Source organism: Mytilus edulis, chromosome 3 (assembly GCF_963676685.1).
Source record: "Mytilus edulis chromosome 3, xbMytEdul2.2, whole genome shotgun sequence".
Taxonomy (NCBI): Eukaryota; Metazoa; Mollusca; class Bivalvia; order Mytilida; family Mytilidae; genus Mytilus; species Mytilus edulis.
The window spans coordinates 90,150,254-90,166,847 of NC_092346.1; the positions used below are offsets into that span (position 1 = coordinate 90,150,254).

Here is a 16,594-nt window from a genome sequence, read left to right on the forward strand (position 1 = left end):
AAGAGAAAACAAACGACGCAACGTTAAATTGTAACACACACAGAAACGAACTATAATATAACAATGGCCATATTCCTGACTTGGTACAGGACATTTTTAAAGGAAAAAATGGTGGGTTGAACCTGGTTTTGTGGCATGCCAAACCTTGCACTTTAATGGCAATGTTAAATATAACATTGAAATGACAACATAATATTACAGGACTATATTACAAATAAATAGGAGAACGTATTAGATAAAGAAACACATGATTAATGAATAACAAAAAGCATCAGGTTTAAAATTCAATATGCCAAAAACGCGCCTTGTCCACACAAGACTCACCAGTGACGCCCAGATATAAAAGATCGAAAGCGAAAAAAAGTACAAAGTTGTACAGCACTGAAGATCAAAAGTTGAAAAAGGTTGTGTCAAATACGGCTATGTTTTTATGCTTGGGATAAGAACATCCTTATTATTTAGAACAATTAATGCTATTGCAAACAGTAAATTTTATCAAATGAATATAACAGATATACATAATGAAACTAAAGTATTAACTCATTACATAAAACAAACACGAATACATAATGCAAAAAGACCAACACAGAATAGACACACCCGACTCAGTTCAGGCCTCAACGCAGTAAATTATGAAAATGACGTCACATACGATGGTGAAAAGGCATTAAAAATTACGTCACATTTGAATATATGAAATTTGTGAAACAGCAGAAAAATGACGTCACATATGAAAAACTATATCTCAAAAGTAAGATAGAATTAGGATTGATTAAAGATTATAATAGAACTAAATACTGATGTTGCATTTAAACACAATGCATATTGCAATACTTGTTAATAGCAATTAACTAAGGGAGCTACCATTTGATTTTTATAGGGGGCTAGGATGAAATTTGAAAAAATAGGCAGGACAGGAGTTTTGATTAAAAAAAAAAAGGCAGGATGTGACAATTTCAAAAAAAAAAAAGTCAGGACGACAATTTAGGTAAAAAAAGTCAGGATAAACTAAAAAAAAAAAGGCAGGATCGATTAGAGTGAAAAATAAAAAGGCAGGACAGAGATTACAGCTAAAAAAAAATGCAGGACAAAATTTTTCATCCTAGCACCCCCATAAAAATCAAATGGTAGCTCCCTAATATGAGGCAGGCACTACCTGTGAATGGGGACGAAGTTTGTTTAAATTATTTTTTTTGTATTTTAAATATTTGTTAAAAAAAAAGATACGGAAATACCGTAACGTTTCCGATTTTGGTTCTGTTGTTAGGGATTTTACTTGTGACGTTATTTAAGTTATGACGTCATGTTCAATGTAAACAAAGAAACGCAATGCATCAGGTAGGCCTAGAATGATTAAAAATGAAATATTGGTATTGTGTTCCTTGAGTTCCTATATTTTACTAGACTAATCAAAGTCTCACGACAACAAGACCGGAAGAAGGAAGTAGAGTTATGTGTTCTGCGCAGATCCGGAAATTAAAAAAAAACGACAAAAAGAATTGGAACGATTTTGAGTTCATTAGTACAATGAAAAATTCAGGAAATTTTCCCGATTTTTTTTTTTTTTTTTTTTTTTATTGAATTTTCTACTGTAATAGGGGACTTCGTCCCCATATAATATATATATATGTCCAGTTTGTTATGAATCCAACTTCAAACGTAAATTATCGTAGATTACGTTGACCAAAATTAAATCTAATAAATGACGGCGGTGATTAATTTTTCTTTCCATAACACATAAATATAATAGAAAAGACGTCAACACATTTGACAAAATCCGATGAGAATTACAAATATAACATTAAACATTTAAACTAAATACATGAATTTGGGATAAACAAGTAACGTAACACGTCTCATAGTAATGCGAATTCACACTCAGCAAAACAGTCACAATCGGGAATAAGTCACGTTTGGTAATTAAAAGATTAGACGACATAATGACAAACCACAATCTACCATGTGGTAATAATGTCCTTAGCTAGTTTGGTTAAAGACACATCGTATGGATCCACCAATTCGTGATGGTGTCCATAAAATTTACGGAACTCATAAATCGAAAATAAACTGACAACGTCATGGCTAAAAATGAAAAGAACAAACAGACAAACTATAGTACACATGACACAACATAGAAAACTAAAGAATAAGCAACACGAACCCCAATATACGAGCGTCATTGGTGATTTAAAATCAAAGTAAATATAATTACTGTTATAAACATATGCATATTCATTTTAGTGCGGTGTAGTTTTTACTTCTTGACCTTCTATGCCGCTCTTGTGTGTCTTAGAAGCTGCTGTGGGCTGGGTTGACATCTTATCGACCATTAAACGTTTGTTCTCTCCTATTTCCTTTGCGACATCATGACGGTCTCCTCCATATGTATCCCAAACTGTAAAACAAAAAATTAATTCAAGCCGAAATAGTGTCTTCTTGTGTTATGTTGTTACACCACTTCCCAATGTGGAAAGGGGTTGAGCGTTCGCAACTATGTTTAATCAGGCGACATTTTTTATTTGCCTGTCCTAATGTCTAGGGCTGGTAATTCAGTGGTGAGGGGGGATAGGACCTTTATCAAGACTCCGGGATCGGGTGTTTTTAAGCTCGGGATTTCGCGATTGACCCTTTCGGGATCTGGGGATTTTTTTTTCGAATTTCGGGACTTCGGGATTTACCTAATTTAAATTCGGGACTTCGGGATTTCGTGTTTTTAGGCCCGGGATTTCGGGATCAGGGCCCCTCCTACCCTCCCTCAGTGGTTATAGCTGGTGGCTGCATATCAAACTATTTTTTTTAATTCTTTTTTGTGATTTTCAGACAATTGGTCGTCTCGTTTGCATTGTATTACATTTTGTCATGTCGGGGTAATTTCTACACATTTTTACACCCCAGAACTATTATGATTGACATCGTGTCTCTAAAAAGATATGGTTATTGTCAACATGCTTTTCGAGTTTTCAAAATATTACTTTACATCCGTGCACAAAATACCCTTTATTTTTCGGTTCTATAGATGAACTTGCTTTGATCACGTTGTAGGAGGCAGATTAAAAAAGTTATTGTATTTATTGAATGGATTGGTAGATGCAAATGTCGAACTTTTATAGTAAATACTATCATATAATTACACTATTTTATTTAAGGAATGACTGTAATATTTTTTTCTGTCTATGAAGAAATAACATCAAAAATGTGGTGCACACTGAATAACCCGCGTAGAGGGTTATTTAAAGTACGCACCAAAAATTTTGATGTTATTTTGAATAGGCAGAAAAAATATTACAGTCATTTCATATAATTTAATTCTTAATTCTATTTTAAACCGGAGTAAATCATGAAAAAACGTTAATGACGTCACGGTCACATGACAAAATTATGTCTATGAGCTGATAAACAAAACGACGTCAGCCAATCAGAAGACGCGTTACATCCAAAATTAAATTATATAAAATTGTTTCCGTGCTCAATATTGTCCAATATTATCATATACATTATGTTGTGTACGAATAAAATGTAAATTGTAGAACATCAAAAAGCGTTTACACCATGAACTAATCTACGCTTCAAGAATAATCTCAGATGATAACCACAACATTCAAATGATATAAATACTGAACGTTTTAGCGGGAAACGTTCATCGCATAACTGTTCATGTAAAATATATGGCGGGAAAAGGATCGTATATTTTAAAAATGTTTGGAAGAAAGAATCGTCGTAAGACTGTTCAAATAAAACTTGAAAAAAAGGATCGTCGCGCGCATGTTAATTTCAAATGGACAAAAAATGTATTGTAGGAAATGAATGTTGAATGATTTTAGAAAGGAAAAATGAATAGCAGAAATCGGAAAATATTTTGTCAGAAGCGTATTTGAGTAGTATTATTTGTTTACAAAATAAGTTTGGGTGTATTTTGATTAAAGGACAAGGTTTAATGATGCATAATTAGCAGGGTTACATAAAATGAATAAAAAGTTAAAAATTTGGGAGGCCAATATCTTTTAGTAAAGCTAGCTTTTGTATTTGTCTTGATAATTAAATCTTGTAATGAGAAACATTTTACAATTTATGATTTTTACAACCCTTCTTAAACACAAACCATAGTTTTACAAACTTCCCCAAGCAGCTAACATATTTAAATCAAACGATAAAATTGAATGGTTAAGAACAATAGCAGTATTTATATTCGTGAAATTTATTTTTTTTCATCACACGAAATGACTTTTTTTTCTATTCGATACGTATTACCTATAAAGCAAACTTGTTGACAACTGAAAGCATTTATAACACCTAGCAATTGATCCGTTATGCTTCATTTATTACATCAATTCAGTCATAAAAGTCGTCATTTCATGCAGCAAATACATCGCACCCCAGGAAACGTACTTTTAGACGAAGTTTTGAATAAGGCTTATGGATCTTATTGTTGCTATGTGAAAATTCGTTTGCTTAAAGATGGGGCAGCACAGGCAAATTGACGTTACTTATGAAGAACACGGTATGTATAATTACCTTTGTTTAAAAGACAATTTTTTAACCAATACATGTATCTGAAAAAGTTTTTTTCTAATGAAACTATTTTACAAATCGATAAAATATTTAAATAATCTTAATTTTAGAATCAAACGGTTGATATACAGATATACATACATATTCACGTCCGGTTTGTGTTAATGTTTGATGATGTTTTGCTTTGTATCGATCTGATGAGTATGAGTGCCAATGAGACAACTCTCAATCCGAGTCTCGATCTGATGAGTATGAGTGCCAATGAGACAACTCTCAATCCGAGTCTCGATCTGATGAGTATGAGTGCCAATGAGACAACTCTCAATCCAAGTCATAATTTATTAAAGTAAACCATCATGGGCCAAAGTGCGGTTGAATATCTAAGTCTGTTTCAACTGATTTATATATTTTTATATTTTGTTGTGCTGCTACATCACTGTCTTTGATTAAAAGGGGGTTAGTACTCACAGACATATTCAACCCCGCCACATTCTTCATCATGTTAATGAGCATGTGCAAAGTCAGAAGCATGTAGTTCAGTAGTTGTCGTTGGTTCTTGAATGTCATATTTGTCTTTCGTTAATTGTTTTGTTATGAATTAATGCCGTTTGTTTTCTCAATTAAATTGTTTCATATTTTTCATATAGGAGCCTTTTATAACCGATTAAACGGTTTGACTTTTCTCATTTTTGTTTCCTATAATTGCTTACATCCACTTTAAATGTAATTGGTCGTCTCATTGTCAATCATTCAACATCTCCTTAATTTTAAATATTACACACTAAATATTCTGTCTTAAAATAATGATTTATGAACTATTTACTATATATGTAAATAATTATTTGCTCATTCAGAAATATAGTTTATTTAACAAAGATAGAATAATAATTTGTTCTTAACAAATAACGTGCATGTTAATTACATAACAACTACCTAAGTATGTATCGCTGGGCTGAACCAGGAATAAACAGAAACTGTGATTCACTCTATTTCACTCTCCTATAAATACTTTAATATTGTAATCAATAAGTTACCTATCTTGTCGTCATGACATTTATAGGTAAAAAGAATCTTCCAAACGCATCACTAGACCTAATGAATCAAATGAATAGACTCCTGAAGAGAACGGTATAAATAAGGATTAAAAACTATCATTTCTTTACTCTCATCAAAACTAGGTTAAACTATAAGTAAAAAGATGTGGTATGATTGCCCAATGTAATAAATCAATCGAAATCTTTATTTGCAGAGGATAATCCCATTCGTTAAAACTAATCTTCCTTAGAGTCTTCAAAGACAAAATAATAATAACATATACAAAAGTAAATACTATAGCATAATGATATATAGATAGTATACAGATACAAATAGATATTAATGAAAAGTCATATAACTCTGCCTTCTTATTGAAACAAAGTAAGATTTTGATTAAAAAGATACAAGTGTATTACTAATCTTTATTTCTTTTGGTAAACTATTGCGAGAACTATTCAATCCAAATAATGTGGGTGTATACTACATTATTGGTTGTTAAAAAAAGTCGTCTTTGATGTAAGGCTGACGGCTACCTATAATTCCCGTAAAATGTACCGCTCCTTTATGTTTCGTACATATTTTCTCATTTTACTTTTTTGATTCTTTTATTTTTTCTGTAAAAAGATTTAATCATAATATTATTTATATATAGATTATAACATGGCATTTTTCATATCAGACACCTTATCAGCCCTTGGTCATGATTTCAGCCCGAGAGCCGACAGGCTCGAGGGATGATTTTGACCATGGGCTGATAAGGGTCTGATATGAAAAATTACATGTTATGTTCTTTTTATCATATACTTAGACTAAATAACATATGAATTTTACTGTATGCTAAAAGCATTAAAATTTACGTAAACTTCGTATTTTTCGAATTGGTGCTTAGCGGGCTGATATGAAAAGTTTATCACATGCTTCGATTGTTATCACATGCCTTTCCGTAACATTATCGTATGGCTTTCCGGTGATACTCGGCAAATTCCGGAAAATACACTTCAATGCTACGTTTTCAGTGAAAAACATTACAAATATAAAATAATACATGACAAAATCCGTATCGCATGCTGTATCATCACGAGAAACCAATATCAGTCCGGAGGGCCGAAGGTCCCGAGGGCTGATATTGGTCGAGTGGTGATACAGCATGCGATACGGATTTTGCCATGTATTATTCTGTTTATCATATATTTTTACAGAACACGGGGTATGCGATACAGGGTAGGTGATACAGACTGGAAAAAAGAACCTTTATTAGATATACAAAATTGCTGTAGTTTGTACTAAACATATGATAAAAAGTATTATTGTATACAAACCAATTATTTGGATACATGGATACTGGAAAGTATATTGTGTAAAATAATAAAAACAACATAACATAAAAAAAAAATAATTATTAAATAAATGCCTTTTTTAAAAGTTTCAAACATAATTTAGAAAGTTACTTTAAAAAAGTTGACTTTTCCAAACAGTGTTCATAATATATATTGTTGGATTATTTTTTTATTGTCGATTCGTCCTTATTAAATGTTGTTTTTTTCTCTATGGAGGTTTATGCTAAAAAGATTTCATATCGAATGTACTAAAGGGGTCCGACGTCCGTGAACTTTACACTCTTTGAACTTCTATTTGGGAACAACGTAAAAGCATCAATATATGAATCTTTTATTTTCTCCATTGTTGAAGCATATGATAAAAAGATCATAACATGTCATTTTCCATATCGCATGTATTATCAGCCCTCGGTCAATATCAGCCCTCGAGCCATGCGGGTCTTGGGCTGATATTGAACCTAGGGCTGATAATACATGCGATATGAAAAATGCCATGTAATAATCTGATATTATCATATACTTCAGCTGAAAAGACATACAGACAAAGACTATTTTTAAAACTTTGAAAAAATGCTTTTGCTGTAATATTTGTTTTGCATTTTTAATAATATATTTTCCTGATCCCTAGTATATATTTTTTTATCAAACTTTGTTATGTTTTACACACAAAACGTACCATTGAGGTATATTTTCCGGAATTGGAGGCAAATCTTCAAATATAATGATTAAATATATTTCCAATTAAGTTTTATCATGGGGTACAATTATACAATTATTTTCTATATGAAAGTATATGATAAAAATATGATAACACTTTACGTTTGGCTCGTGAAGTTATTGTTGACATCAGCAAAGGCGCATTATAAATTTACACGCATTTGGGGATATTTTGTTTCAATTTTTTTAATTCTTTTCTATAACTTTTAATAATGTATTTTGCGTATAAATTTTTATAAAAGAATATGTATAATAAGTGATCCTGATAAATTCAATATATGATTAGTTCATACCGAAAAGTGAAAAAGAGAAAACTGAATGTGTTACTGAGATGTGTTGGAGCAGTTCTGAATGGAGAAATGTGTCATTATTATTTCCTTAAAATAATCAGAACGTGCAAAGAAATAAAAATCGGATGGAAATAAAGATTCCGTGGTCATGCTTGGCCTAATGATTATACTGTTTAATAATAAAGATTCCGTGGTCATGCTTGGCCTAATTATTATACTGTTTAATACTAAAGATTCCGTGGTCATGATTGGCCTAATGATTATACTGTTTAATAATAAAGATTCCGTGGTCATGCTTGGCCTAATGATTATACTGTTTAATAATAAAGATTCCGTGGTCATGCTTGGTCTAATGATTATACTGTTTAATAATAAAGATTCCGTGGTCATGCTTGGCCTAATGATTATACTAGTACTGTTTAATAATAAAGATTCCGTTGTCATGTTTGGCCTAATGATTATACTGTTTAATAAAAAAGATTCCGTGGTCATGCTTGGCCTAATGATTATACTGATTAATAATAAAGATTCCGTGGTCATGCTTGGCCTAATGATTATACTGTTTAATAATAAAGATTCCGTGGTCATGCTTGGCCTAATGATTATACGGTTTAATTATTTCTTCTGAAGTATGCGCAACCATTTGAACGTCATATTATTTAGATTCATAAATTTGGTCGATCTTTCAAATAACTGACATCATCATTTTTGTTTATGATTTTACATTGTAGCAAGATTAAAATACAGGCGAGTGCGTGCCTTAGAACAGTATAAGATAATAGGATGGGTTTTACTAAACTGCAGTATCTTATCTATAACAGTTGGTATAGTTATCGCGGTAGTTGGACGAGATGTTGACAGTTTCCCTATTTCAACTGGAAGCCCAGTATGGTCTGGACTCGCTGTAAGAATTTTTATTTATTTGTTTTTTGCTAATTTTGTATATCGTGGTCGTTGTAATAATTTTTTGAATTTTTTAACCTTAATTCTCTCCAACGGTGTCGATGCGTCATAAGTATTATTCCTTTTTTCTACTTCAAACTTTAAATATTTCTTGAATAACTCTGTGTGTATTTAATATACTTTCAAAAAGTCTCTTCTTCTGTTCTTTTTTACAAGGATTTGTTTTTTATATTTTAAAAGTATTTGCCTTTTAACTTATTCAAAAATTGCTATAATTTTTTTTTTCTTCAGGTTTTGGTAGTCTGTGTTTTTGCCTTTATTGTGGGTTGTTATAACCCACATTTTTTCGATGAAGGGGACAGTAACAAGCTGTTTTCATGGGTGAGTCATTTCTTATAAACATATTCCACAGAAAATATGACATTATAAAAAAAAGTGCGAAAGTGAAAACATAACAAGTTATACAAATACAAACGTTTTAACAAGCGCCAATCTTGATCTTGACATGAATGATATTTTCACTTCCCATTGAGGTGCATGCACTAATCTAGTGTTATTAACAATATTTGAACAATAGATCTTTATGAGAAAACGAGGCGGATTTTCTGAATAAAATGATGCAACTATGCTCCAAATCAATTTTCATTGATCTGATAAATGAAATGCTTAAAGTTGAACGCTATTTCCAAAAAAACTGGCTTAAGCAACAGAATTGATCTGTTATGTTTGATAGATATAAATAAGAAGATGTGGTATGAATGCCAATCAGACAACTCTCCAACCTAGTCATATAATGTGTAATTAGTAAACAATTATAGGTCAAAGAACGACCTTTAACACGAAACATTGGCTCTCACTGAACAGCAAGCAATAAAGGGCCTTAAATTGAATAAAGTAAAACTATTCAAACAGTGAAACCAAGGGTCTAATTTATGTAAAAAACAGGAATCGAAAAACACGTATGAACAACTTCAACAAACGATAACCACTGAATAACAGGCTCCAGAATTATGACAGGTGCAAACAAATGGAGTGTAACAGGCGCCAACCTTCACCCTAACCTCAAATGGTTTATATTCCGAATAAGGAAATATCTGTTTTGCCAAATTGGCTTTAGTGAACTAAAACAATAATGTAGAATGGAACTGTTATTACGTAATGTTTTGATATATTAATACAAAGCGTTGCCTTGCTATATTTACCCAAGCGATAAATTGTGTTCATTGGACGTTATAATTTCATAAACATAGTTGACTATTTGCTACTATACTGTTTTTCAAGAGATTTTACGGGATAACCCTGTATTTTAATAAATGAATACCAAATATTGATCAGTGCTTACCTTATCTCTTTCAGCTGTTGACATATTATATATCCGCTATTATTGCGATAATATTGTGTCTTATTTCACTTGGTTTTACGATACATGGAGCAGTTAAATGTGGAACGTGGAAATACGAAAAAGACCAGACACTCCTCAAATGTGGATACAATTATGACGTACAGATCATCATGCATGTTACTGCTAGTTTACTGGGCATTTTTGAGATCATATTTTTGATTTACGGAATTATTATTTACTACGTTTACAAAGAGGTTTACCGCTTCTACGAATGGGAAATTTCTTACTACGATGATTATTTTTATACAGTGCCAAGAGGTGAACATCGATTTGTTGAGAATAGTCGATTTATTGAGAATAGTCGATACTTAACAACAACCGATAAAACGCCAGTTTCGGAGCATTACGTCACAGCTGAAAAGCCTCGGTTTGATGTAGTTGAAGGGTCTACTTACTCTACAAATAGCGAGAAGCCAGCGAGCGTTGTTTCTGAATACACCACATCAAACCACAAATACTTAGTGTTGCGTATGGATCGAAACCAAATAAGACCACTGTAAGTCCTGTAAAGGTTTTTCACCCGATAGACAGAATGGGTTGAGATAAGAATTCAATTTCCTCGAAAATGTTCTATTTTACAGTAGATTTCGTCATATTCTAGTCGTTTATAACGATGTTAGAGAGCTTTACATAGATTCATCCATATTAGTTTTAACTAGTTGGTCAGTTGGTTATAAAGACAGGCTCACCAACTATGTGTATATGGTTTGGGCAATAAATTTTATATTATTGTTTCCAATACACGTGCTAAGAACGACATAAAGGGAACACCTTGCAAAATATAGTCTGTTAATTATATGTAGAAAACTAGCATTGAATCGAATTCAGAATGGATTGTTCAAATGAAAACGGTAACATCTGTCGAAGAAACTTTATATTGGCTTATCATAAGTTACTGGATTTAGTAGTAGATCTATAACAAGTATATTCACGATGGATACCACAAATTTAAAAAAAAAATTCGTGCTTACTCAGGGCTAAACAATAGATCGATCCGGCAAGTCGGTCGACCAAGAAGGGAAAAGTATTTGTTGCAAATCTTAAGATCCTCTCTCCCTCATCACTGGTCTAACTATTGAACGAGAGAAGTTCATCTTTTGGCTTACTGTGAAAATTTTAGTTTAAGCTTCTGGAAAAAATATGGCGGGTCAAATATTTATCAGTAACTTATTTTAGATAATAATTGCTCTTATGCCTTAATAAACTCATTTAATGTATATTTCAAAATATTTGTATAATACAAATAAAAGAACTATTTATTTCTAAGTTTTAGTCTTTTTTTGGTGTGAAAATGAAACACAGATGATTAATTTCCAAACAACTTGGTGTATTGCAAATAGATTATAGGACATCGAAATAACATAGGGGAAACGAAGTTGCGTGTAACACGTAAATGTACAGGGGGAAATCACAAGGAACAAATTAAAATAACCTCAAAGTATTGACCACTTTTGTAAGAGTCTAGATATTATACTTCCAACTATCAGAGATTCGAGACGCCACCAAATGCTCAAAAAACGCCTATCACTTTTCGGACAGTATCTTTCAATTTGTAAAGACAGTCACATATTTACTAGCTATTAAAAAAAACAGGTTTAATCCAATATTTTCTACATAAGAAAATGCCCGTTCAATGTAAAAAATATGACATTTGCTATCCATTCGTTTAATATGTTTGAGCTTTTGATTTTTCCTTTTAATTATGGACTTCCCGTTTTTAATTTTTCTCGGAGTTCGGTATCTTGTTTTACTTTTTATTTATCAAATAAGAATATCTAATCATTGCAAGTATTAAATATGAATGTTTTATCTTTGAAAAATTATAACCTCACGTACTATACTTATTCATCATCTGTAGTTGAATTATATTGGTTTGAGCAGAAGTCACATGAAACGAACAAGATATTGCTCCCACTTTAAGAAACCCCTAGTGGTTAAAAACTGTTAGTTAGTCCATGTGAACTTATCAACTTTATAATGTACATATTAGTGTCTTTTTGTTGTTAGGATGTACCCGGCTACGTCCACTTGTATTTTTAGTATTTGTATGTTATCCATCTGATGAGTTAAGCCTTTCTCAACTATTTTTTATAGTTCGTTCTTATGTTATATTGTTACACCACTATCCAAGGTAATTAGGGGGAGGGTTCGAATCCCGCTAAAATATTTTACATCATTTATAAATAAATATCCATATTGCAATGTGTTTGCAAATAAGACACTGTCTTTTGTTCAATCTTTTCTGTTTTTAATGCATTTCAGATCTTTGATAGTTTGTCCTTAACTTATTCACGAACTTGCTATACAAGTTGTCCAATTGAGCTAAACTGCTTGTGTTGGGTTTTTTAAAATTAGGAAAGTTGGGTTATTCCGTTGCAAACACAAGAAAAAAATATTCGTATTGCAAATCTTGTATTCCTGTGTTTTTTAAAATACAAATATATAAAATTGAGAAAGGAAATGGGGAATGTGTCAAAGCGACAACAACCCGACCATAGAGTAGACAACAGCCGAAGGCCACCAATGAGTCTTCAATGAAGCGAGAAAGCATCCAGAGGCGTCCTTCAGCTGGCCCCTTAAAAATATGTATACTAGTTCAGTGATAATGGACGTCATACTACACTCCGAATTATACACAAGAAATCTAAAATTAAAAATCACACAAGACTAACAAAGGCCAGAGGCTCCTGACTTGGGACAGGCGCAAAATTGCGGCGGGGTTAAACATGTTTATGAGATCTCAACCCTCCCCTTATACCTCTAGCCAATGTAGAAAAGTAAAAGCATAACAATACGCACATTAAAATTCAGTTCAAGAGAAGTCCGAGTCCGAGGTCAGAAGATGTAACAAAAGAAAATAAACAAAATGACAATAATACATAAATAACAACAGACTACTAGCAGTTAACTGACATGTCAGCTCTAGACATCAATGTATTGTTTATGAGAATGAATAAAAATAAAGTGGGGTATATATGCAAATAAAACAACAATCCAACGCCAAAAAGCACTAAAAACTTCCTTTATTTTATTTCACATTACTCATACATCGCTTTTATACACACAAATGCTTTTCCCACTGTTATTAGACAGTGCGAGATGAGTTGAGTCTCTGTTAAAGCAAATAGATCTTGGTTCCGTAACGTCACTCCCTTTTATAGGAACATCGAGAAAATCACCAGATGGAGAACATCGATGCACATTGTTAGAGTCTAAATCTGTGATATAAACATTGCCTGTTAGGTCTACTGCTAGTTCTGTCGGAGTTCTTAGGTTCGCATTTGAATAACAGAAAACAAAATTCCCTTCTTCAGTTATACAATAAACCTTTTCATTTTTAAAATCGACATCGGAACAGTAAAAGAATTTGTCGGCTGCGAATGTCAAAGAATATGTCCTTCCACATTCTGGCTTCGTAATTTCTTCCAGTTTTTCACCTCCAATATCCATCACATACAAGCTTTTAAAACCACCAGCAATAAATAATTTATTATCCACTGCAGTTACCGACCAACAACTTTCTGGCATGTCGATGATATTTTCTGCGTCTTTCATATCAACATCCACCATCTGTAAAGTTGACGAATCTGGTAATGCTACAATTGCTTTGTCAGTTTCTGGTACACAAGAAACATCAAAAGGGTTTCCACTCACCACTATTTCTCCATTAGGTTTTCCTTCCAAATTATACATTAATAATTTATCTGTTCCACGCAAGCAAAGTAGAATTACGTCATCGTCATTAATACAAATACCTGAAACGAATCCCTTATCAAAATCTATATCGAATTCAGAAGACAATTTAAACGAACTTAAATGTGATACCGGTAATGCACTCTCTGTTTTGTCTTGGCGCCGTTTTATTGTTGGAGAAGGTTTATATTTGACAGCCGACGGTTCTGATATTATATCAATTTTACCAAGAACTTTAGGGAGAGACATTATGTCATCCCCATCATCGAAACTAAGGTACATGTTATTGCATTCCTCAATATTTTCTCTTATCATACTTTCCTCCTTTGCAAGTTCTAATTTCAGTCTTTGCAATAAAAGAAAAGTATGCGTTTCCGACCCTTTTTGGTTAAACAAGTCGATTATCTTTTTCTTTTCTTCTAGTTTATTTATCTGCTGTTCTGTTTCTTTAACTTGCTTTTCCAGTTCCAAAATTTTCGTTATCTTCACATTTTGCAGTTCAGAAGTTAGAGAGTCAGCCATTTCTTTAATTCTGATAATCATGTTAATCTTCGCCGCCTCAATTTTTTTCTTCACTTCCATTTCGGAATGCTGAAAGTTTTCAATATTACTGCGTTTGTCATTTCGTATTTCAGTTAACAATTGAATCAAACTGTTTAAGTGTAAAGTTGTATTTTCTACTTTTGAAGACGCCTTGATGTTCTTTGCCACTGTTTCAATTGATTCCACACTCTTACAATCAAAGTGAGTCTCTTCAATACAACATTGACAACACATTGTACTATGATTGTTACAAAACCTATCTATAAGGGAATGTTGATGAATGTGACAATTTCGTAAATCTGAAATGTCGTCGTATGAAATTGAGTCCGAACTACTTTTTTGATTTTCCACCAAATGATGTTCACTAGTCATTTTCAGAAGATTATGTACTTTCTTACAAGCAAGACAGAGAGGTTCTGCACATTCGATACACCAATCACTTGACAGTTTCTTCTTACTGTCTCGAAGGCATGGGCCACAGTCAGCTAATTTAGAGAAATCCATTTCTCTGATTACTTCAGACAGCACAATTCTGGAAAACAGATAACACATTATGGACGGTGCTTAGCATAACAAAGTACGCATGGGTCAACGGTTCATTTTTTAACATTTTATTCAAGACTCAATGTTATCATAGTTTTTATTGAATTGAAAAAAGGGACGAAAGAATACCAGAGGGACAGTCAAACACCCAAATAGAAAATAAGCTGACTTCACATATATCTGAATTTCAAAAAAATGTTGCATCTTTCGGTGAAAATTAAACTGACAACGCCTGGCTAAAAATGAAAGAAGACAAACAGACAAACAATAGAAGACATGACACAACATAGAAAACTAAACAATAAGCGAACACGAACCCCACCAAAAACTAGGGGTGATCTCAGGTGCTCTGGAAGGGTAAGCAGATCCTGCTCGACATGTGGCATCCGTCGTGTTGCTTATGTTATAACAAATACGGTAAATAGTCTAATTCGGTAGGTCATAATTATGAAAGGGAAGGGGATTGTAATCTTTGCGGTTCGTTGAACATTTCCTCATTACAATACTGTATCACATCACTACATTATGTGTATACGAAAATATATCCATGCTTAACTTGATCTAGTTGGTTTGCATGTAATAGCTATGGAGCAGTCCATTACAAAGAAAGCGCATTAAAAAAGTCTTTTCTGAATCGAGTAATCTTTCTTTGTTCATAGTTTTTATTGGTAATGGCACAAACAAAGATCGGTTTAATTCAATTCACAATCTACAAAATAAATTGCATGGAAGAAATAAACAGAAAAAAACTGATACACGTATCTGAATATATTTGGAAATTGCAGTCAAAGCTGTAATTCTTCATAGATCTTCATAATTACCTGCAAACTGTCGAGAATCCTGTCCAATAACTTCCTCTATCCAAAGTCTGTAATCTTTACCAACAATGAACAGGTACACGGTGAATCATAAAACATAGATATCATTTAAATAGACTGTTTTCTACTTCCTATTTATTATCCTTAACAAAAATCAACATTATGGGAATGTGTTGTAATCTCGACATTCAATTATCAAATACTTTAAAATTTTACTACACAACACGCAAATTTGCAAACAAATGTCCGTTAATTTTTTTAATATCAAATATATAAATGAAAATATCATTTTATAGATAAACAAATAACAAGTAATTTAAATTTCATTTGGAATATATTACGAGTATACATACCCGTAAACACTGTTAAAGTCAACGTTATGTTCGAATTGTGACTGTTAAAGTCAAGTTCGTGATTCCAAATAACCCCCCTTCGGAAATTCCTGGCTACGGGTCTGAGTAAATAACACAAAAAATGTTATTCGAGAGACGTGTACACCGTTGAAAATGAAGGTAAACTGTTGTTGACTAACAAATATAGTTTGAACACTTGGAAAGTATTGATTAGGTTGGTTTTTTTATAACTTATTTACTTCTTTTGAAAGTAAGTTGAATATTAGAACGATTAGGAACTATTACCGGTACAATCTTTTTTAATCAAATTAAATCCGTTTTCTGAGAGACATGATCATTAGGTGGAACTAATGGCTGAGGAGCCGAAGTGACATTAAACTACAGCAAGCACCATCATCAAAAACTTTAGATAGAAGTTTATGGGATAAATTATGCAAAATGCTCTTCCATA

General features: G+C 32.5%; 2 protein-coding genes across 2 annotated transcripts; one reads left to right on the plus strand and one right to left on the minus strand.

Annotated features, from left to right (window-relative positions):
- Window positions 1–4,259: 4,259 nt before the first annotated feature.
- LOC139517736 (uncharacterized) lies at window positions 4,260–11,459 on the plus strand. Its single transcript, XM_071309111.1, has 4 exons — window positions 4,260–4,498; window positions 8,620–8,792; window positions 9,083–9,172; window positions 10,148–11,459. Exons 1-4 carry the CDS (start codon window positions 4,456–4,458, stop codon window positions 10,691–10,693), a joined length of 852 nt encoding a protein of 283 aa, XP_071165212.1. The 5' UTR covers window positions 4,260–4,455; the 3' UTR covers window positions 10,694–11,459.
- A 1,748-nt stretch (window positions 11,460–13,207) lies between these two features.
- LOC139517737 (E3 ubiquitin-protein ligase TRIM71-like) lies at window positions 13,208–16,198 on the minus strand. The gene is made up of 2 exons (XM_071309112.1): window positions 15,794–16,198; window positions 13,208–14,961 (listed from the first exon to the last, which is right to left on the minus strand). The coding sequence occupies exon 2, from the start codon at window positions 14,931–14,933 to the stop codon at window positions 13,236–13,238; it is 1,698 nt and encodes a 565-aa protein (XP_071165213.1). The 5' UTR covers window positions 14,934–14,961; window positions 15,794–16,198; the 3' UTR covers window positions 13,208–13,235.
- Between the last annotated feature and the right edge of the window lie 396 nt (window positions 16,199–16,594).